Source organism: Callorhinus ursinus, unplaced genomic scaffold (genome assembly GCF_003265705.2).
Source record: "Callorhinus ursinus isolate GAN/ISIS: 27379988/994484 unplaced genomic scaffold, GSC_fseal_2.0 scaffold10, whole genome shotgun sequence".
Classification (NCBI taxonomy): Eukaryota; Metazoa; Chordata; class Mammalia; order Carnivora; family Otariidae; genus Callorhinus; species Callorhinus ursinus.
In genome coordinates this window covers 40995548-41018669 of record NW_027397072.1, presented here as the reverse complement: position 1 = coordinate 41018669, position 23122 = coordinate 40995548, and the positions used below count along the sequence as shown (strand labels likewise).

At 39.0% G+C, this 23122-nt stretch overlaps 1 protein-coding gene across 1 annotated transcript in view; it reads left to right on the top strand.

Annotated features, from left to right (window-relative positions):
* DNAH6 (dynein axonemal heavy chain 6) overlaps nt 1-23122 on the top strand; it is a 241149-nt gene that overhangs the window by 200427 nt on the left and 17600 nt on the right. The window contains exons 65-70 of the mRNA XM_073897471.1: nt 8751-8911; nt 12842-12930; nt 13875-14021; nt 15499-15637; nt 21101-21220; nt 21785-21906. Of these exons, the coding sequence (XP_073753572.1) occupies nt 8751-8911; nt 12842-12930; nt 13875-14021; nt 15499-15637; nt 21101-21220; nt 21785-21906 (778 nt within the window). The remainder of the gene's footprint in view (nt 1-8750; nt 8912-12841; nt 12931-13874; nt 14022-15498; nt 15638-21100; nt 21221-21784; nt 21907-23122) is intronic.

Below are 23122 nucleotides of genomic sequence, written 5' to 3'. Positions count from 1 at the left end.
AAATTTGCCCTTTTTCTCCCCTCTGTGGCGTGTGAATTCCTACATTAGGTATCCCTTACTAAATAAATTAAGATATATTAATATTTAGCTATGCCTGTTGTTAAAATGTGGTCAAAAATAATAAAAGCAGATGTAAACTTTATTTGAACAAAGGGAAGATTTTCCAAAATGTATAATAAGCTAGTGGAATAGTAATTAAAACTTTTTGTTATTTAAGACGTTACTTTAATGTAACTGTAAAAGGACTGGTTTACTCCGTATAAAATGTGCAAGAAATTCCAGAGCGCCTTATGTTGTATTATCAGTCTCCTCTTTCTCATGAGCCTCTCTACCCTTGCTGAATAATAGGGACAGGGGGAAGTTTAAACTCTCACATTTACTTTACTTATTTTCTTTTGATTTAAATGTCTCTAGGGTAAGCTGATTTGGTTTCTGTCTCAAAAAAGGTCAGTCTTCCTGACTTCTTCCCCCAGTCCTCCCCAAAATGGTGTTCAGATGTGTAGGGAAGTACACAAGACCTCAGGGTGGCAGGGGAGGGGAGGGTTCTCTTATCTACAAGGTAATTTCCAGCCGTAACACCTGACAGGCCCCTCCATGGAGTGGCGGGTCTGGCCTTTTCCCTGGCTGGAGGATTATAAGATGATGGGTCCTATCTGTTCATTTGGAGTTCATAGTCTGCACTAGTCAGGCTTCTCCAGAAAAACAGACCCAACTAAGAAAAGAGAGGAGAGGAGAAGAGAGGAGAGGAGAGGAAAGGGGAGGAGAGGAGAGGAGAGGAGAGGAGAGGAGAGGAGAGGAGAGGAAAGGGGAGGAGAGGAGGAAAGAAGGAAAGGAGGGAGGGAGGGAAGAAAGGAAGAAAGGAGAGGGGGGAAAGGAGGAAAGAAAAAGTATCTTATAATATATGTTATCATATACATATATAACATAATATATATATGTATATATATATATTTATAGAAATTTGCTTACATGATTATGGAGGTTGAGGAGTCCCCAAATTTGCAATCAGCAAGGTGGAAACCCAAGAGAGCCAATATATAGTTCCAGTCCAAAGGCCTAAAAACCAGGAGAACTAATGGTGTAAGTTCCAGTGTGAAAGCCAGGAGGCTCAACACCCAAGAGCCAGTGTTTCCATCTGAATCCAAGCCAGAAAAGACCAGAGTCACCATTCAGACAGGCAGGAGGAGCGCCTTCTAACTCAGCCTTTTTGTTCTATTCAGGTCTTCAGTTGATTGTATGGGGCCTATCCACATTAAGGAGGGCAATCTGCTTTACTCAGTTTACCCATTCAATGTTAATCTCACCCAGAAACACCATCACAGGTTCACCCAGGGTAATGTTTGGCCAAATATCTGGACACCATGTGACCCAGTCAAGTTGGCACATAAAATTTATGATCCTAGATGTTTGCCTTTGGTTCTGAAATCCTAACAAAGAATGAGTATACAGAACTGTTAAGAGCTCCTGTGAATTAATAAGAAAAAGAAAACAGCACCTGGTGGCTCAGCACCCAGTTAAGCATCCAACTCTTGATCTCAGAAAAAGAAAACAATCCATAAACAAAGACAAAAAATATGAACAGGAGAGTTTCAGAGATTTTCAGAATTGAAAATTTCAGAAACCTAAATGCCGGGGCACCTGGGTGGCTCAGTCGTTAAACTCTGCCTTCGGCTCAGGTCATGGTCCCAGGGTCCTGGGATCGGGCCCCGCGTCAGGCTCCCTGCTCGGCGGGAAGCCTGCTTCTCCCTCTCCCACTCCCCCTGCTTGTGTTCCCTCTTTCACTGTGTCTCTCTCTGTCAAATAAATAAATAAAATCTTAAAAAAAAAAAAAGAAAGAAACCTAAATGCCTGATAAGCATTTGAAAAGATGTCTGGCCTCACAAGTAATTAGGATGCAACAAATTAAAGCCATTAAGGAGATATCATTTCATACCCATGAAATTGGCAAAATGGTGGCAAAGATAAGGAGCAACAGAAATATCCATATTACAAGTGAGAGTGAAAAATTGGTTAAAATCAATTTGAAGAGTAATTGACAATATGTTAAAGTTGAAAATGGCATCCCCTACATTTCAACAAGTCATCACTGACTCTGCAACGTAGAATAAAATCAGTCACATGGTGCAAGGAGCCGTGTTCAAGAACATTTGTAGAAACATAACAAAAAACACCAAAACATCCAAAATGTCCATCTAGAAAAATGATCATACAAGTTGTGGCATACTAATGAAATTGAATATAATACACCAGAGCCATGAAAATGAACAAACTAGAACTATGTATATCAATATGGATGGGTCACACAAACTAATATTGAGCCAAAAAAATAAGTTGCAGAAAAACTATATAATATTGGAGAAGTATAAAATATATAAAAATTTTAAACTATATATATTATATATTGTTTAGGAATTCATAATATTTCAATAACAGTATAAAGAAAGGTAGGGAACTTATGCCAAATCCAGGATAGCAGTGACCTTGGGAAGTGAAGGTTGGGTAATGAGACAGAAGTGAACAAGGAGGAGCGCACTGCAGTTCAGATCATTGTAGACAGTGTTTTATTTCCTAAGCTGGATTGTGGGTACATGAATATTCACTATATTAACTTTATAGCTTTTGTATGTCTCAAATATTTCACAGTAAGTATTAAACATAAAAGAATTCAAGATAATCAGAAGATGGGGAGGGATGTTAATAGGTAGTTAATATATGCTAAGTTCTTGATGTATTCAGGAAGAAAAAAGAAGTACAGAATAACTCTGTTTGCCTTGGGAAAATTTGTGTTTGAATGGAATGTTGAAATTTTAAGGGAAAACACCAGAATAATAAATAATTTATAGCGTGCAAGCCAGGAGAGGAACAAAAGAATATGTAGTGCAATATTCTAATCCAACATTAGATAGGCAAGAAGAAGAAAAATAAACTCAAAATATAGTAAACCAAAAAGTCAAACCAAAATAGAGAAATTGACCCAAATACCTAAGAAAGTAAAAATATCTCAACTGTAAAAAGATAAATATGACCAAACTGGATTTTAAAAACAACATTCAGCTATATGCTACTTAGCAAATGCATAAAAAATACAAAGACAGCATAGGAAAGTAGAAAATAAAGAGATACTATGCAAATACTAGCCAAAAAAGAGCTGTTAACAATTCAAAGGAATATCACAAAATAGAGTTGAGGGCAAAAAAATATATATATATTAGGGATAAAGAGGGCAACTGTATGATATATAGAAAAACCCACAAACAAAAAACACCAATTGTACAATTGTACACAACTAACAAAGCTTGAAATCTATAAAGCAAAAACTGGAGAAACTGATACAAGGAGAAATTGATAAAGTAACATTAATGTGGAAAATTCTAATGCATCTCTAATAGAAACTGTTAAGAACAAAAAAAGTTGCAGAATTGCTAAGAATATAAAATATTCAGACAATAAATTTAACAATGAAATTAATGACCTTTGATCTTTACACTCAATGCATAGAACAAATGCAAGTTCTTCAAGTACACATGGAACACTTATAAGAATTAACCACGTGCTAAGTCATATTTCAAAAATAAGATAAACTTAATCCCTGACACAATTAATATTAAAAATCAGTCTTAAAAGTTAGTTTTCTTAATATTTGGAAAACCAAAAATGCCATTTTGAACAACTCATCTATTAAAGGGAAGTCGTAAGGAAATTTCCCAGTAAGTGGAAGTACATAACAAAAACAATATTACATATCAAAAACCAGTAAGGTATAGTAATAAGGCACTTAGCTGTAAGTTTATGAATATTTAAGGACTTCTCATCCAGAAATGGCAGACTAAGAACTCAGACTAATATCCCCACTGAGAACAAGTAGAAACCTTGAACAAAATATATTTTTTAAAATGCTTGAAAGTTTGGAGAATGAATAAAATAGTAAGGAATAGTCCAGAGACAAAGAAAACTCAGAAGAGTAAGTCCTGCACTCACAGAGAGGCATCAGAAGAGGAGGCAAAGAGGCTGAGACACTGAGCAAAACTTTTCACTGATTAAAGGGACAAAGGGGACAAAATTGGAGCCCAGAGCTGACTGAATCGTAAAGGAAACTGGTAAACCACCTCCCTACTTTGGTTTGGCCCTCTAAGGAGATTCATCAGAAGGAATAAGGCCAGGTAAGAAATACACTTACAAGGAGATTATGGTGACCCCTGATTACTAGTCTCTCTAGCTGCTTGCCAGAAGAAGATGTGAATCTTGTGTGGAGGAACACAAAGTCTAGGCATACAAATAAAATATAACCAGGGACACGAGAAGGCCAAAAACCATGTTTAAAAGTCAAGAAAAACAATACATAATAGGAACACAGTACAGCATCCTGATAATGGATACATGAGATTGATTTTTAAATAGCAATGTTTAAATGTTCAAAAAGGAAAGATTGAGAAAATTGACAGAGAACTAAAATTATTTAAAAGCAGAATTCTAGAATTAAAAAATATAATTAAGAATTTAGAAATTAAGAATTTAAGAATTAAGATTAAGAATTCCAAGATGAATTTGATGAGTAAAAAGCATGCAGAGACTAAACAAGGGAAGAGGCAAGTGAGAGTAAGAGACAGAGATACACTGACAAGATCTAATAAGATATCATCTGAGTCCCAGAGGAGAAAAGAGTGCAGAGTAATATTTCCTTTAGCAATGGCTGAAAATTTTCCAAAATTGACAAAAGACACCAATCCGCAAATTAAATAAACCCTACAAAATGCCAAGCATAATAAACACAAACAATTCTACCTGGAGTGCCTGGCTGGCTCAGTTGATAGAGCACGTGACTCTTGATCCCAGGGCTGTGAGTTTGAGCCCCACACTGGGTGTGGAGATTACTTAAAAATTAAATCTTTAAAACAAACAAGTAAACAAAAACAATTCTACCAAAAACCCATCATAGTAAATTGCAGAAAAAACTAAGACAGTACAGTAAAAGATTATCTTCAAAGATGCAAGTAAGCTGTTGACTGATTTCTGTGCAAAACAATGAAAGCCACAAAAATGTATATTCAAAGTACTGAAAGCAAATTACTGTGCACATAGAATTTTAAAGTAGGCTACATGCTGGGCTGATCTCAGGACCTTGAGATCGAGACCTGAACTGAGATCAAGTGTCAGACACAACCAACTGAGCCACCCAGGCGCTCCATTGTCGCAACAAATTTTTAAACAAAGCTAAGATTAAGCCATTTTCAGACAAAGAGGATATTGAAATGGAAATTCAAACATGTACTAAATAGAATAATGTTGAAAATATATTAAAACTTGTGAGATGGATCTGAAACTAGGATTACAGGGAAATTTATAGGCATAAGTGCATATATTAGGCAAATGGCAATCTAAAATGTAATGATTAAACTCTAATAGAAGGGAAAAAATGTAAGAACAGAAATTAATGATATAGAAACATATATTTAATAGACAAGATCCAAAAGACCAGAAGTAGATTTTTTTTTTAAGTTGTTTGTTTTTTTTTAAGAGAGAGGGAGTGACAGAAGGCATGCACTGTGGGAGAGAGGAAGGTAGAAAGAGAATCCTAGGCATGCTTCACGCCCAGCACGGAACCCAATGCAGGGCTCAACCTCATGACCCTGAGATCATAACCTGAGCAGAAATCAAGAGTCTGACACTTATTCAAGTGCCCTGGTTTTTAAAAAAAGTTTAATAAAACATAAATCCCTGCTGAAACTGTTGAGAGACAGAGACAGAGATCCAAAAAACTTGTATCATGAATGAAAAGAGTATCACTATTAGATCAGCAGACATTAAAATGATCATAAGAACATATTTTTTAAAAAACTTTACCAACAAATTTGAAATGCTAATGAAATGAAAAAATTTCTCAAAAAACACAACTTAAAAACTTTAAGAAGATTTTATTTATTTATTTGTCAGAGAGAGAGCACAATCAGGGAGAGCAGGAGGCAGAGGGAGAAGCAGGCTCCCCACTAAGCACGGAGCCCGATGCGGGACTCAATTCCAGGACCCTGGGATCATGACCTGAACCAAAGGCAGATGCATAACTGACTGAGCCATCCAGGTGTCCCCACAACTTAAAAACTGATAAGAATAATTAGAATATTTAAATTGTCCATTCAATAATTTTTTAATTGAATTCATTATTGAAAACCATCCCATGATGCTGGATCTCTCCCAGGAATGCAATGATGGTTAAAATATTGAAAATGAGTTAATATAAATCACCACACTGAAAGAATAAAGGAGAAAAACGCTTTAAATAAACTATTAATGAGGCAGAAAAAGCATTTGTTAAAATTCAACATGCATTCATCAAGAAAAAAATCCTAGTTAAGAATCTAGAAATCAGGGGTGCCTGGGTGGCTCAGTTGGTTAAGCGGCTGGCTGCCTTCGGCTCAGGTCATGATCACAGGGTCCTGGGATCGAGCCCTGCGTCGGGCTCCCTGCTCAGCGGGGAGCCTGCTTCTCCTTCTCCTTCTGCCTGCCTCTCTGCCTACTTGTGCTCTATCTCTCTGTCAAATAAATAAAATATCTTTAAAAAAAAGAATCTAGAAATCATTTTTTAGAAAGAGAAAATCAGAAATAGAACAATTTTTTACTCTGATAAAGTGTATCTTAAAAATTTTTTAATGGATTCAGCAAGGTTACTAGACATAAAAACAGATTGTATTAATAATGCATACTAACAATAGCAATTCTATTGCTGATGGGAATGCAAAATGGTATAGCCACTTTGGAAGACAGTTTGCAGTCTTCTTACAAAATTAACATACTCTTACCATATAATCCAGAAATCACACTTCATGGTATTTACCCAAAGGAGTTGAAAACTTATGTCATGTCCATGCAAAAAATATACACACAGATTTTTTTTTAACATTTTATTTATTTATTTGAGAGAAAGAGCTCACATGAGAGGGGGGAAGGTCAGAGGGAGAAACAGACTCCCAGCTGAGCAGGGAGCCCAATGCGGGACTCGATCCTGGGACTCCAGGATCATGACCTGAGCCGAAGGCAGTCACTTAACCAACTGAGCCACCCAGGCGCCCCCACACAGATGTTTATAGCAGCTTTATTCACACTTGCCAAACTTGGAAGCAACCAAGATGTCTCTCAGTACATGAATGGGTAAATACACTGTGGTACACCCATGAAATGGAATATTATGCAGCATTAAAAACAAATGAGCTATCACACCCTGAAAAGACATGGAGGAAACTTAACTGCGTATTACTGAGTGAAAGAAGCCAATCCGGAAAGACTACATACTGTATGATTCCAACTATATGACATTCTGGAAAAGGCAAAACATGGAGACAGTAAAAATTTAACAAAGGATTTATATCCAATATAAAGAACTCTTAGAAATCAAAAAAGGACAATAGAGAAAAAAAAGGAGGGAGGGGAGATATAAAAGGGAATAGCCAGATGGCCAACAAATAAAACTATGAAAAGGGGAAACAATTTAAAACCTCAGTGAGATACCACTATACATCCACCAGGTGCTAGTAAGGATATGGAGAAAAAATACTCTCCATGGAAGTTGAATTCAGAATGGTGGCATCACTTTGGAAAACAGTTTGATATTATAATAAAGTTAAATATACACATACTGTGTCAAACAGCAGTTCTACTCCTAGGAATATACAAAACAAAATGGAGTGTGCATGTATACCAAATGACATGTAGAAGATGTTTAGTGCAGCATTGGATGTCATAGCCAAGAACCAGAAATAACCCAAATGTCCATCAAAAGCAGAATAGATGAATAAATTTTGGTATAATCACAGAGTGGAATATTATATAGCGATGAAAATGAATGAACTACAATGACACACAATAATATGAATTAATCTAAAAAAATAATGTTGGGGCACCTGGGTGGCTCAGTTGGTTAAGCCACTGCCTTCGGCTCAAGTCACAATCCCAGGGTCCTGGGATCGAGCCCCATGTCAGGCTCTCTGCTCAGTGGGGAGCCTGCTTCTCCCTCTCGCTCTGCCTGCTTGTGTGCACTCCCTCTCTCTCTGTCAAATAAATAAATAAAATCTTTAAAAAAAATAAAAAATAAATTAAAAAAATAATGTTGATTGAAACAGACCAAAGACAAGATATATATACTATATGAGTCCATTTATATAAAACATAACAGCTAGTAAAATTAATCTATGGTGTTAGAATTCAAAATAGTTTTCACCTTTGAGAATGAAGAAGTCTCTTGATTGGGTGGATGCTGGTAATCCTCTTTTTTTGTGTCCTGTGTGGTGGTACAAGTGTACACATTCACTTTGGGAGACTTCATTAAGCCATACACTAATGATTTATGTATTACTCTATATGGATGTGAGACTTAAAATTTTTTTAAGTTTTTAAAAACTAATCTATAGTGTTGGAAATCAGGATAACAGGTCCCTTTGGGAAGGAGGAAGGAAAAGTCATTGGAGTAGAAAGGAGCATAAAAAGACATGTCTCTGGGGTGTTGGCAAACTTCATTCTCAACCACGGGTGTTCATTTGTGATAATTCATAGAGCTATATATTTGGTTTTTTGGACTTTTCTATATGTGTGTTATAGTAGATAATGTTTTTAAAAACAAGAAAATAAATATTTGCACATCTATTAAAATGAGGATTTGAAATGTGTGCATATTTTAGGAGTATACTATATTTACATTTCTTCATAGTCTCATTGCTTATAAATAACATAAAACAGCCTTTTTTTGTTGTTGTGGAATTCAGGGTGCAATCAATTTCACTGGGGCAAGGACAAGGACCCATTGCTGAAAGAATGATCAAAGATGCAATGAAATCAGGAAACTGGGTATTTTTGCAAAACTGCCATCTTGCTGTTTCTTGGATGTTGGCAATGGAAGAACTAATTAAAACCTTCACAGATTCAAGTATGTTGACAACATAGCATTTGCATAATAATACCTTTTTATGTAGGCTTTCTTTGTTGAATCCAATTCTTGTAATAATTTTTTATTGTAGGAATTATGTTTCCCCATAATAAAAAGGAGGAATTTGAGACCTAGAGAGTTTTAGTTAAATTATACAATCCAGACTTGAAAAAAGATCTTCAGACTCCAAGTTGTGGGTATGATCCACTGGATCATTTCTGTTTCATGTTCCTTTCTGTGGAGGCCATTTGAATTCAAAATAGATTACATATAGGCATGATAAAAGAAATAGAAAAATGGACTTAGGACAAAGCAAGGAAATTAAATCTTTCACTACAGAATGAGAGAAGATTCACAGATTCAAATTGCCACCAATCCCCCTAGAGTCATGTTTCACCACTTCTTATTCTCTGTGACTCCTATGCCAACTAACTAACCCTCATGTGTGCCTCCTAGCCATGTTGTGGAAAACCGACCTCAGTGCTTCGGAGCCAAAATAGCGAAGCAAAGACAGAGTTTAGGGTAAAGAGGAACAATAGCTATATTGCTTTGCGGGGCAAAGGAGGCTGCAGCAGGCTGTGGCCTTCAAAACTGCAATCCCACCTGAAGGAAAGGGGCTGGGGGGGCGGAGTTAATAGGGAAATACAGGATCTAGCTGGTTTTGACAGGAATCGGGTGCGTGCCACCAGACTGGTTCATCATGTCTTCAGGGTGGTATCAGGGTCCTGAAACAAAAGGCTAAGAAGGGAGGAGGGGAGATTTGCAAAAGAGAAAAAAGGTGACTTAGTTTAAAATCCAACTTCCCTGAAGCATTAGTGCAGCCATTTTGATTTTTGTTCAACTTTATGCTTTTAAGCGGCTTCAGCTACACACACCCCATGGGCGTACCCAGCATTATTCATAGTTGCTACCGCTACTGCCGCTAACTATAACATCAGCACTTTCTTTCCTAATCAAGAAAGTATAATGGGCTGCAAAGAAAGAAGAGGATTTAGAATCTACTCATTTTATTATTTTTTTTATTAATTTTATTTTATTATGTTAATCACCATACATCATTAGTTTTTGATGTAGTGATCCATGATTCATTGTTTGCGTATGACACCCAGTGCTCCATGCAATACGTGCCCTCCTTAATACCCATCACCAGGCTAACCCATCCCCCCACCCCTCTCCCCTCTAGAACCCTCAGTTTGTTTCTCAGAGTCCATAGTCTCTCATGGTTCGTCTCCCCCTCCGATTTGCCTCCCTTCATTTTTCCCTTCCTACTATCTTCTTCTTTTTTTTTTTAACATATAATGTATAATTTGTTTCAGAGGTACAGGTCTGTGATTCATCAGTCTTACACAATTCACAGTGCTCACCATAGCACATACCCTCCCCAATGTCTATCACGCAGCCACCCCCTCCCTCCCACCCCCTTCCCCTCCAGCAACCCTCAGTTTGTTTCCTGAGATTAAGATAGAATCTACTTATTTTAAAATGTTTGTATAAAAATAATTGAAACCTTAGGAACTGTATTATTGTTAATAAACTGCGTGAGCCCCACTTTACTCTGTCAGAAGGCCATCCTACCAACCTAGGATATCCAGAGCCCTTTCTCTAGGGTCTTCCTTTATGCCCTGACCACAGAAGCTTTCTGGGAAGGTGGGAGCTCTACAGCCAGTTTTGCAAGTGATTTTACTTACTGCTGCCCTTACAAAGTGGCCAGCCTACACTGGACACCACCCCACAGCCAAGACATAACAGCCATCACCTAAAGATCCCTCATTTCCTGGTTCCCCACTCCTTGCCTCTGCAGACTGCTTCTTCCAGCAAGGATGGAGTCCTTCACATCAACCATCCAGAATCTCCACTCTTTTCACCCTTTTGCAGTGCAAATAAGAGTGGCCTGCTTACAACTGGGCCTGTGGCTTATTTCCATTTAAATAATTAAAGAAAAAAATGACAAGGTATTCACCACTGTCCAGGGGTTGCTGATGATTAGGCTTATAATTAAGAATGAAATGCTAGGGAAGGCATCTAAAAATCAATTTGCTGCAGTGGGACTACATGAGCCTTCAAAATAAGGAGACGTTGTTCAGCCTCATGGTGACTGGGACATGAGCAAGTATATGCCAGAGGCTGGACAGGCTATGGAAGCCAGCTGAAGTTGGGTGTGGTTTTGAAGTGCCTTTGGCTTACCAAAGCTTAAATGGATAAAAAAATCATCTTCTGGCCCTTGTTACAATCATTTAGTAATGTACCCATTTGAGTTCTGATGTTTAACTTGAACCCATTTAAAATAAAATATATTCAGGTAATAAGCCGAAAAGAGTAAGTGAACAAAAGAAAAAAGAAATAAAGGAAGAAGCAAAAACTCTGGACTCGAAATTCTATGACCTGAGTAGAGTTCTGCCCCCACTACTTCCTGCCTGTGCTACCATGTCCCCTCTCTGGGCCTCAGTTAACCCAGCCATAAGATGCCCACATGGCATCTTCGCTTCCTGAGGTTCCATTCCAGTTTGAAACTTCTATGATGTCTGTGAAAGTTAATATTCTTGATGCTTTCTGCAATTATAACAGAAAAAGTATGAAAAAAAGTACTTCTCTAAATCTGCCCTTTTCATGCTTTGGATTTTTGGTTATTGAAATCATTAGCCCTAAGACTTTGGTTGATGTCTGACTTCTATACCTAATAGTTTTTACCATGCAAGCAACTTCAGTGTTGCTCTAGAATTGTACTAGAACTAACTTTTAATTTTAGCTATTTAATGTAGTTCATGAATTTAGATTACCAAAATAAGCATAAATTCAGCTTTAATCTACAGTCATTCATTCAGTAAATATTTGGGAACCTACCATGTACCATGCCCGTTTCTAGATGTTTAAGGTAGGACAGTGAACAAAACAACCATAGATATCTGCCCTCCTAGAACTTAAATGTTAGTAAGGGGAGACGAACAATAATTAAACTATATGATAAATAAGTAATTTACATGGTATGATAGAATGTGGCTAGTGCTTTGGGAAAAAATAGAGTAAGGAGGATCAGAAAGGTCAGGATGAAATGGGCAGGGGTTGGGGTGATAGGGAGGAAGAGTGGGTAGCAATTTAAACAGTGTGATCTGGGTAAACCTCTTTGAGAAGGTAACATTTGACCAAGACTTGAGGAAAGTGAGGGAATCTAAAGGCAGGGCATTCCAGGCAGAAGGAAGAGCCAGTGCAAAGACCCTAGGGAGGGAACAGGCCTAGAATGCTGGAGAAATACCATAATATGTACTTAAAAACCAGCACCAAGAAAGTCATCCGTGGATGATGCCTGCGTCTTCCTATAATGGGAATAACACAGTTTTCCCAACTTTGCTTCAGCCTTTTGAACCCAGAAGGGAACTCATTTTCTTAGGCTTGCTGTGCAAAGCTCACAAAGTAAGCATATTGACTTAACTTCTTCATGCTACTCATGAAGTCTGTCCATACCCCTGTTCCCTCAATTCCCTTTGCAACTTATCTGCAGAGTGGAGAAATCCCTTTCTTCTCCATGGGGTTTTCTGACCATTTTCATGCAATCTGCCATAAATTGAATCGTTTAAAAATAAAACAAAACATTTCATGAGTACTGGCAGTAACAGTCCTAATTTTTAATTGAAAATTTTCCCCATCTCAGAGGGAAGGCCCTTAACAACTCCAAGTATTAAAAATTAATGTGTCCTTACTTTCTTTACTCAAATGTGCCAGTGTCTAGATTGCCAAATTTTCATGTATTAAGAGTTTCTATAAAAATTCCTCCCACCTCCATTTTAGAACATTTTACAACATAAAAGACTTAAGCTAGCCTTTAAACAGAGCTCACAGCGGGGTTTTTTGCTATCCCATAATAAGTGTTTGTTATGTAAAAGTATTATTTTAAGTTAAGCATTTTCCTTTTTTTGTTGTCTTTGTTTTAAACAGCTATTACTATCAAGGACACTTTTCGACTTTTTTTAAGTTCCATGCCTAGTAGTACATTTCCTGTTACAGTTCTTCAAAATTCTGTCAAGGTAACGTATGCTCATGGTTGGAATGGTGCAAAATGATTGGCCTCAGAGTGTTCCCCGAGTAGGTCCGGGGATCCCAGGCCCCACACAGGACCACATCAAAGTGTAAGTGACCCAGGTGGGGAGGGGGAAGTCAGTATCCCTTCACCTGCTAGCATGCGGGCAGTTTCCCAAGCCACTCCCATCTTTGCATGCCCTAGTCTGTTGATCATTCAACTCTATAAGAAAATGTCAAGGGGGCCCCTGGGTGGCTCAGTCATTAAGCGTCTGCCTTGGGCTCAAGTCATTATCCCAGGACCCTGGGATTGAGTCCCACATTGGGCTCCCTGCTGCGGAAAGCCTGCTTCTCCCTCTCCCACTCCCCCTGCTTGTGTTCCTGCTCTCACTATCTCTCTCTGTCAAATAAATAAATAAAAAATCTTTAAAAAGAAAAAATGTCAAGAATGCAGTGTAGTAAGAATGGAACCCCTCCCAGAATTAAGAGGCTATTTGAGCATGTGAGAGATAGGAAGGCCTACAGGTAGTATGGCTGCTGGATTTCAGTGCTGGAAGTCTCCAATATGTAGGAAGCCTCTGCATATGAATGATCACTCAGGAACAAGAGATGCCTCTTCCTTCCCTGTCCCATGTCATCCAGGGATACCTATGTTGGGATGCGTGGAAAATCCAGCGCTGCAGACCTGAGCATACTTTCTGGCCCATATTTAGAAAAATGGACACCAAAAGAAATTGTCTGAGGTTCTTGTAGAGACAGTTCACCCACTGTAGGTCTAAAGACCCCATGAAGCCCAACTTTGCAGAGACTGAGGTTGAGCAAGATACAGAGCAGGGCCCCACATGCCAGGAATGCCCCATATCCTCTCGATGGCTTCACTCTATGTGTGTTATTCAGAAATAATGTGAATCTATAAAATTGCCCTCTCTGCCACATATGTGTCTGAATCCAGGTAACCAATGAGCCTCCGAAAGGTTTACGTGCAAATATCAGACGAGCATTTACTGAAATGACACCTTCGTTTTTTGAAGAAAATATACTTGGAAGAAAATGGAGACAAATAATATTTGGCATTTGCTTCTTCCATGCAATTATTCAGGTACACTTAATTTTTGCTTTTTAGTAGAAACAAGAAAGTGCAGTATGTTAATAAATTTTTTAAAAAGTGGGAATTACATGAGAGCTTACAAGTGGCATTGTGAAGCGCTGAGGCCCAGTTCAGGGTCTGAACCCAAGTTGTTCTCCCTCAGTGGCTGATTTCTCTGTACCCCCCTCACCTCAGCAGCTCACGGCTTCGCCTCCCAGCTCACTCTGATCTGACCAAAGGACACCATCACCTGAATAAATGTATGAGGTTAAATTCAAAAGCACAAAATTGATCTCCTCAGCTATGCCTCACTCCCAAATCTGCTTCCCTCCAGCCTCTACTTCTGAAATCGGTGGTCCCATATCTCCATAATTTCAGGTTTAATTTTATTATCCCTTCTTTGCACATACATATCAGTCCATCATTTTTCTTGCAATAGTTTCATTCTTGCCTGTTCCTATTTGAATGGGCTCACCACACTTAAGAGCCTCTTCCCTGTGACCAGAGCCCCAAGTCCCCTGAAAGAGGACCTTCAACTCAGTACTACTCTCTCCTTCCCTCTACTCAAAGCTCACTGCTGTGATTTGGTGTCCATCCTGTGACCCTGCACTTAAATTCTGACTCTTCGACTACATGTCTCTACATGGTGTCTTAAATAGACTGGCTGCCTAGGTTTCAAATGTGTATGGTCTCCAGAGAAAGAACCTGTAAAGAAAAAAAACAAAGATTAAAGATGCAAAATACGAAATAAATAAGTAAACAAGGTCCTAGAGGAGATCTGTGAGGGTGGGACCAGGGGCTCCAGGTGTGAGGCCCCCATTGCACAAAGAAAAACAGCTGAGATAGGGAGGTTGTTCAAGACTTAGGGAAATTTTGAAATCAAGAGGAGGGAATATGAGACCTCTCGTATAATCATTAGTTTGGAATTAAGAAATTAAGATGGGATAGGGAGATAATGAGGAAAGGGAAAGACTTCACTATGTGAAGTCATGAAACAAGGGTTCTGATTCTGTGTACCAGTTTTAAAAAAAAAAAAAGATGTCACTGCAGAGAAGTCAGTATGTAATCAGCACATTGTGACATGACTGAAAAGCCTAGGTGATAGATGCCTTAGAAGAGTAGAGAGTAGTTCTTGCCATCAGATGGATGATTAGTGTCAGAATTTTTTTTCTTTTTTGCCTATTTTGATGGGGAAATATTTTATTTTACCATGAAGAACAAATGTCCTTTTCACAGATCTATCATATTTCCAGTAATATCAAATTTTCTTTCAGAAATTTTGGCAAAGAGCTAGGACTGGAGGAAGAGATGCCGCCCATGTTTGCTGTAAGCCAAACTGAAAGCCTAGATGAAATTGAACTTCATGATCTTAACTGATTTTACAGAATGAGGATGCCCAGCTTCAATAGAAACCTTTAATTTCTCAATATTTTATACAAAGTTAATTTTATCAAATTTTATGTAAGACTATTTTCATTTTCCCTTCTAGGAGAGAAAGAAGTTTGGCCCCCTTGGTTGGAATATCTGCTATGAATTTAATGACAGTGACAGGGAATGTGCTTTACTAAACCTCAACCTTTATTGTCAAGAGGGAAAGATTCCCTGGGATGCATTGATTTACATTACTGGTCAGTATGCCCACGTGGACAGGCCATGGCCCACATAAAGATGGCATCCTTCCCCCAGTGTTTGATAGTGGTGATGATGATTCTGATAGTCCCTTTGTGAAGATAAGACCATGATAAGAATATCATGAGAATATTTACACATAGAAAATGGGCAGATGTTTTCCCAAATAATAATAGCAGAACCTTATATCGCTCTTGATACATGCCAAGTACTATGTTCAGCACTTCCCAAGAATTAGCAGATTTAATCCTCACACCAACCCTATGAGGTGAGGACTGTTATATACCTATTTTATACATGAGGAAACTGAGGCATACAGTTTATAAGTGGTGGAGCCAAGATTGAAATTCAGTCAGTCTAGCCTCAAGAGTATGCTCTTAAATTCAAAAGAATCTGAACATTGCTTGACTAGTAGAGACCTGTTGATTCAGGTATACTTGTGAAAAAGGAAAAAATATTTCAGGAATTACAATTTTTAGCAAATATTAATTGTGGCCACATGGGACCTTGTGCCAAAAAATTAGGTCCAATGTGGAATATGTAGGCCCGAATAATGAAGAAATGATTTGCACTGGGAAGTGGGGGGAAGAAGAGCACTCTGAAAAGGGGCAGAATGGGAATGGGTGGTTTTTACCGGTGAGTAAGGGAAATGGGGAAGAACAGAGAGGGATCAGGTGATCTAGAGCCTTGAAAGGCAAATAAACCTTGGAAATGGAGGTCAGTGAAACAACCGTGAAAATGAATGAGGACCATCCACAGAGTGGACCAAAAGGGGTGGTCTTGGAATCTAGGGGGCTACTTTATACTCTGGCCTCCAGCACTCCACTACTCTAGTGGGGCCAACACTGCTTAATAAAATGGTGATGGTCAATTGACCTTATATTGATGATCAGCTTACTTTCAACAGAGGTATCAGGGCGGCTCAATGGAGGAAGGATAATTTTTTCAACAAATGATGCTGAGACTGTTAGATATCCATCTGCAAAAGGATGAATTTGGATCCTTATCTCATATGATACACAAAAATTAATTCAAAATGAGTCCTGTAAGAGCTAAATGTAATGGCTAAAACTATAAAGCTCTTAGAAGAAAGCATAGAAGTAAATCTTTGTGACTTTGGGTTAGGCAATGACTTATTAGATATGATGCAAAAAACACAAGCAATAAAGAAAAAATAATAACGGACATCATCAACATTTAAAACTTTTATACTTCAGCAAACACCATCAAGAAAGTGAAAGGACAAGCCACAGACTGAAGGAAAATATCTGCAAATCATATGTCTGATAAGGCACTTGTATACAAAGTATATAAAGAACACTTACAACTTAACAGTGAAAAGAAAAATAAACCAATTTAAAAATAGGCAAAAGATTTGAACAGACATTTCACCAAAGAAGATATAAATGCCCAATAAGCACATGAAAAGATGCTCCGTCATTAAGGAAATGAAAATTAAAGCCACAATGAAATACCACTTCATACCGGCTAGGATGACTATAATTAAAAAATGAAACAACAAAAAAAGAGTAACGAAGTGTTGGTGAGGATATGGAGAAAGTGGAACCCTCATACATTGCTGGTGGCAATGTAAAATGGTGCCACTACTTTGGAAGATTTTTAAAACAGACTTACCATATGACCCAGAAATTCCTCTCCTATGTATATACCCAGGAAAAAAATGAAAACACATGTCCACACAAAAACTCTGTACATGTTTATAACAGCATTGCTTCATAGCCAAAAAGTGGAAACAACGTGAACTTGCATCAGCTGGTGAATGGAAAAACAATGTGGCGTATCCACACAATGTACTATCCAGCCATAAAAAGGAGTAAAGTATGGATACGTGCTGCAACATAGGAAAACCCCACACACTCTATGCTAAGTAAAAAAGTCAGGCACAGGGGCACCCGGGTGGCTCAGTCAGTTAAGCATCCATGTCTTGATTTGGGCTCAGGTCCTGATATCAAGGTCCTGGGATTGAGCCCTGAGGTGGGATCCACACTCAGCAGAGAGCCTGCTTAAGATTCTCTCTCCCCCCCCTTTACCCCCCCGCTTGCTCTCTCCCTCCCTCTCTCTCTAAAATAGTCTTTTTTTTTTTAAGTCAGCACAAAATACCACATTGTATGATTCCATTTATATGAAAGTTCCAGAAAAAACAAATGTATACAGACAGAAAGTAAATTCCTGGTTGCATGGAGCAGGGGCAAGAATGGAGAGTGACTGAGAAGGGGCACAAGATTTCTTTTGGGGGAGGATACAGATGTTTTAAAATTAGATTGTGGTGACGGTTACACACACACTGCAGGTTTACTAAATATTACTGAATTATACATGTAAATTTTATGTGGATTTTATGATTTTTAAATCATAGCTCTTTATTAAAGCTGTTTTTAAAAAATGGATAGGAGCAAAAAGGCAATGAATGCTTTATCCATAGGGTGGTATTTTGGGCAGTCATTTATGCATTAATCCAGAAAATACTGCCTAATACTACTACAAGAGATGCTAGAAATACAAAGATGACATAGACCCTGCCTGCCAAAAACTCATGGCATGGAGGGTGGAGATAATGAATAAACTCTATGTTAGGATAATAACCAAATCAGAAGTGTCTGCACAATGCTGTGGGAACTAGGAAGGAACAACACTACCCCGGGAGAAGCCGGGAGAGCTCTGCTGGGAGCTAAGTGCTGAACAGCTACATTGAGCTAAGTTGGGCTCACTGGGAGAGAAAAGGCAGGAGAGCACACTGGGCTGAGAGAATCAATGATGTAAAAGCCCAACGGGTTGAGGTGTGGCCTGACTGTAGAACTTGTGAGCAATTCCGTTGGGCTGGTGCATAGTAGGAAGAGGGGATGTACATGGAGGGGAGGTTTATCTTCAACAAAACTAAAAAAGGTAAACTGGGAGCACAACCTGAAAGGCCTGTGTGTGTTGTTAATAAATTTTGGTTCTACTTTGTAATCAATGATTGGCAATCATAGTCCTTTAGGCTGTAAAGAGGTATAATAATTTGCAAACTATAATAAAAGCAACATGAAGGACTGAACAAGAACATACAGCAACACCAGTGGGGAAACGAAACAGGAGAGAAGAGGGGCGCCTGGGTGGCTCAGATGGCTAAGCATCTGCCTTCAGCTCAGGTCATGATCCCAGGGTCCCGGGATCGAGCACTATGTTGGGCTCCCAGCTCAGCAGGAAGTCTGCTGCTTCCTCTCCCTCTGCCCCTTGCCCTGCTTGTGCTCTGTCTCTCTCTCTCAAATGAATAAATAAAATCTTTTTAAAAAATAAATAAAAATAAACAGGAGAGACTAAACAGAGAAATACTGAGGAGGCTTTAAATATGAGAAGGTATTTGGGGGTGGGGGAGGTCTTAAAATTTTATAGTGTAAGGTATAGCAATACATAAGTCCAGGAGACAGATCTAAGCTCAAATTAGGCAAGGACAAAGCCAAACCTAAGGCCTGTCCAGTTTGTATTGGGCCATCCCTCAGCCAGCCTCTGGGGATAGAAGAGGAAGAGAAGGGGGAAGCCACCACACTGGAATCTGCAACAAGACCCTCGGGGACTGTGATGCCAGGGCCAGGACAGGTGGTTGGCATGTATGGTAGACACTTCCTCCCCAGGTCCCTCTTCTGGGAAGACCAAACCCAGAAGACTCCTTCCTAAAATGGAGCCTAAAAGTGAGTCATCTACTCTGAGTCAAAATTATTTACTCAGTTTGATCCAAGAAAAGGGTAAAACTCAATCTGGATGGAGAAGCACAAAGTCTGATGATTTGTAAGGAAAATATTTCTGTGCTTTTTCTCAAAATGCAGATATTGTCCTTTGTGACTTAAAAAAAGTACTTTAGGGCAACTCTTTCCTCTCACCACCTACCAACTATAGAAGTCTTAGTTCTCCTGGCCATCCTCCTTTTCCAGACACCATCATGCAGTCAGAGAAACGTGAGCTTACATTCCCATCCAGCCCCAAGGATCCAAGAGGAGCCTCAATTTAGGCCCAGACCTGATGGACCCACTACAAAGATGTAACCGAACTTTGTGTTCCAAGACTTCCTAGAAGATGACTGAAGAATATACCCAGGAAAATACAATAGCATCTCTTTCTTCCCTCTTAGAATTGCTAATACAGAGATTTAGCTACTTGACCACCAGCTGTAATACCTACTCTACCTCCTCTCCCCTCCCCCTGAGTGGTTGATCCAACACAACAGACCAAAAATGCTTCAACAGGAGAGGGAAAATAAGTGTACCTATGAGAGGTGCAAGTAAAGACATTGCTCCCTTAGAAGAAATAAATTTTTGAGATTCCAAAGACTGAAATAACTTTCTTTCAACCAACCATCTCAGCTTGAAAAAGAATGAAAAACCCTTCTTCCTGACATAATGAAAGATATAGAGATAAGAATGGCTGAACATTCAGAGAATCCAGAAGTTGAGTGTCAGTACCATAGGTAAAATCCTTCTGGGAACACTACAGTGGCAAATAATGAAACGTAGCAATGGATCTGGAGTTTTCCCAAGGAATCAGCAATGACATTATTCCAAAGAAGAATAGATATCATTCCTATTTAGAATTTTGGGATGACTGTGGAGCATGCTGAAAGTAACTGCTCTGTGAAAAAAGAGATGGGGTACTAATAAGTTTTAATTCCCCACAACATAATTTCTGTGAGGCAAGTCGTCTCTTTCACCTTGGACCTATCTTTCCTCCCTGGCTTCATTTTAATAATTATAAAGTATGCATACAGTTTCGATGTCTTGTTGTCAATGTTTTGGGTCCATTTATTTACTGGCCTCAAAAAGAATCAGTGTTGCATAGGAAGTGTATATGTTTTAGAATACTGTGATCAATGATGGAATAAGGCCCAAAATCAGTATTTTGCAGCAAAAGAAGAAGAGGAAGAAGAGGAGAAAGAGGAGGAAGAGGAGGAGGGGGAGGAAGAGGAGGAGGAAGAAGAAGAAGAGGAGAAAGAGGACGAGGAGGACGACGAAGAAAGATGAAAAAAGATGAAGAGGAGAAGAAGAAGAAGAAGAAGAAGGAGAAGGAGAAGGAGAAGAAGAAGAAGAAGAAGAAGAAGAAGAAGAAGAAGAAGAAGAAGAAGAAGAAATGGAAGGAAGGGAGGAAGGAAGAAAAAGAAAAAGAAGGAAAGAAGGAAAGAAAGAAAGAAGAAAAAGAAAGAAAGAAAAAGAAAGAAAGAAAGAAGGAAGGAAGGAAAGAAAGAAAGACAGAAATAGAGCTCAGTGGCTTTGGTTCTGGTTATTTGGGGAAAGCAAAATAATTAGGGTAAGGTACATATACTAGGTTTTTTCCTGCCTTTTATTCTCTGAAGGAAACTCTGATATGCTCTTTTCACTTTCAGTTCCAAATAAATGTGCATATAAATAAACCTATTAGAATTTAGCTAAGCATATCAATAAAAAATATGTTTAAAAATGCAAACTCCTTTTCAGGTGAAATTACATATGGTGGTAGAGTTACAGACACCTGGGATCAAAGATGCCTTCGTACGGTCTTAAAAAGGTTCTTTTCTCCTGAAACATTAGAAGAGGATTATAAATATTCGGAATCAGGTGAATGACTTTTCAATATTCCGGAAAGGACCTTTTGCAAGATGTCATTGGCAGCATCTCTCAGTTTTCCATCCAGGAGCTCTCAGTGTCCAGTCATCACAGCCCAGTTCCCACGCCCGCCTGCACCAGCCCCACGCTTGACCACCTCCAAAAGTGGCTTGGCAGTTAAAGCACAAAAATATCTTTTGTGCAGTACCCACTTTGAATTATTTGCTCTAAAATGGGTTGTATTTGGTCTAAATGTGCTTTCAAAGTTCTATAAATTTGGAGCTCTTTACCAAGGCATGGCTTTCAGCAGCACATCCCTGGATTCCCAGAATCTTGAAAGGTTCTGGAGGAAACACCCTGAAAGAGTAGGAGACTAATCACATGCTCAAGGCCTCAAGAAAAGGGAAAGCGACCAGGCACAGTAATGAAGGCAAGGAGGGTGGGGAAAACAATCCCCTTTTCTGTGGAAGGCACTTGATTATAGCCACCATTTGAACAGGCAGAGAAGGACTAACCTTGGTGGTACAAAGCTAGTCTATTTGAAACATATCTGCCTTCTGTGTTTTCAATAAACAGGCATCTATTTTGCACCTTTGGCTGACAGCCTACAAGAGTTTAAGGACTACATTGAAAATCTGCCTTTGATGGATGACCCAGAAATATTTGGAATGCATGAAAATGCCAACCTAGTTTTCCAGGTATGTGGCCTTTTAACCTAAAATATATTTTCATAATGTGTATGTAAACTTGAAACATCAATAATCATCTCACTAGTCTCATAAATTGTTAAATCCTTAAATAACCAAAGTAAATGTTTAACCTCAACTTCAGCATTTGATTCCAATTTAGCCTGTTCCCTCTGGATCCTTCACAGCATCCTAAGATCCATGCATTTTTCCCTGTCACTGACCACTCCCCCACCTCCCGGCCTTCTACCCACTAGTCCACCTTAACTTGGGGATTTGGACGATAATCCAGACAGTCCTTTCTCTTTTGCCCTTTTCCCTCCACACTGAGCAAATCTGTATCGTATTACACAAAGGTTCATGGATCCACAGATGATTAAGTTATAAAAGTACAATGACAAACATCCAAGACAGATAAAACAGTGTTCTTTTTTTTTTTAAGATTTTTATTTATTTATTTGAGAGAGAATGGGGGGGGGCGGTCAGAGGGAGAAACAGACTCCTCGCCGAGCAGGGAGTCCAATATGGGACTCGATCCTAGGACTCCAGGATCATGACCTGAGCCAAAGGCAGTCACTTAACCAACTGAGCCACCCAGGTGTCCCAAAAACAGTGTCCTTTAAAATTGTGGTTCATCAGGTCACAGTACCAGACACTAGCAGTAGGTCCAAAGAGCAAACTGGGTCATTTCACTCCTCTAAGACCTTCTGTTGCCCCACCATTACCTAGGGGTAGTCCAAGTTTGTCAGAATGGCACCTGAGGCTCCTCCATTACCTGTGCCTACATACCTTTCCAGTTTATTCATTTGCCATGGTCAGGCATCTGTGGATGAACCAAAGTCATGAACTAAGGTCTGTCCCTTGGAGCCTGGAATACTATAAAGGTTGGAGACTAGGTTTGGCTCACAAGGCTGAAGGGAATCATCTTCCTTTCAACTTAAATTTTGCCCATACAAGTGTTAGAGGGTGAGGTCTACCTAGATATCAATGAATCCATAAGAAACAACAGTGGAACTTCCAGAAAAAAACCCAGGAGGTCAATGCTCTGCCACCTTATGTCATGGTTCTCTGCCATAAAAAAATTGCTTTGCTATTTAGCAAGGAGTTAGAATATTATCTTGTTTTTCATTATTCTGCTTTCAGGAAGAAAAAGAGGTGGCCAAACAAGTGTTAATATTCACTCATATCTGATCGTTTGCTCTGGAGTGGGTGGGGCATGGGGCGAGCG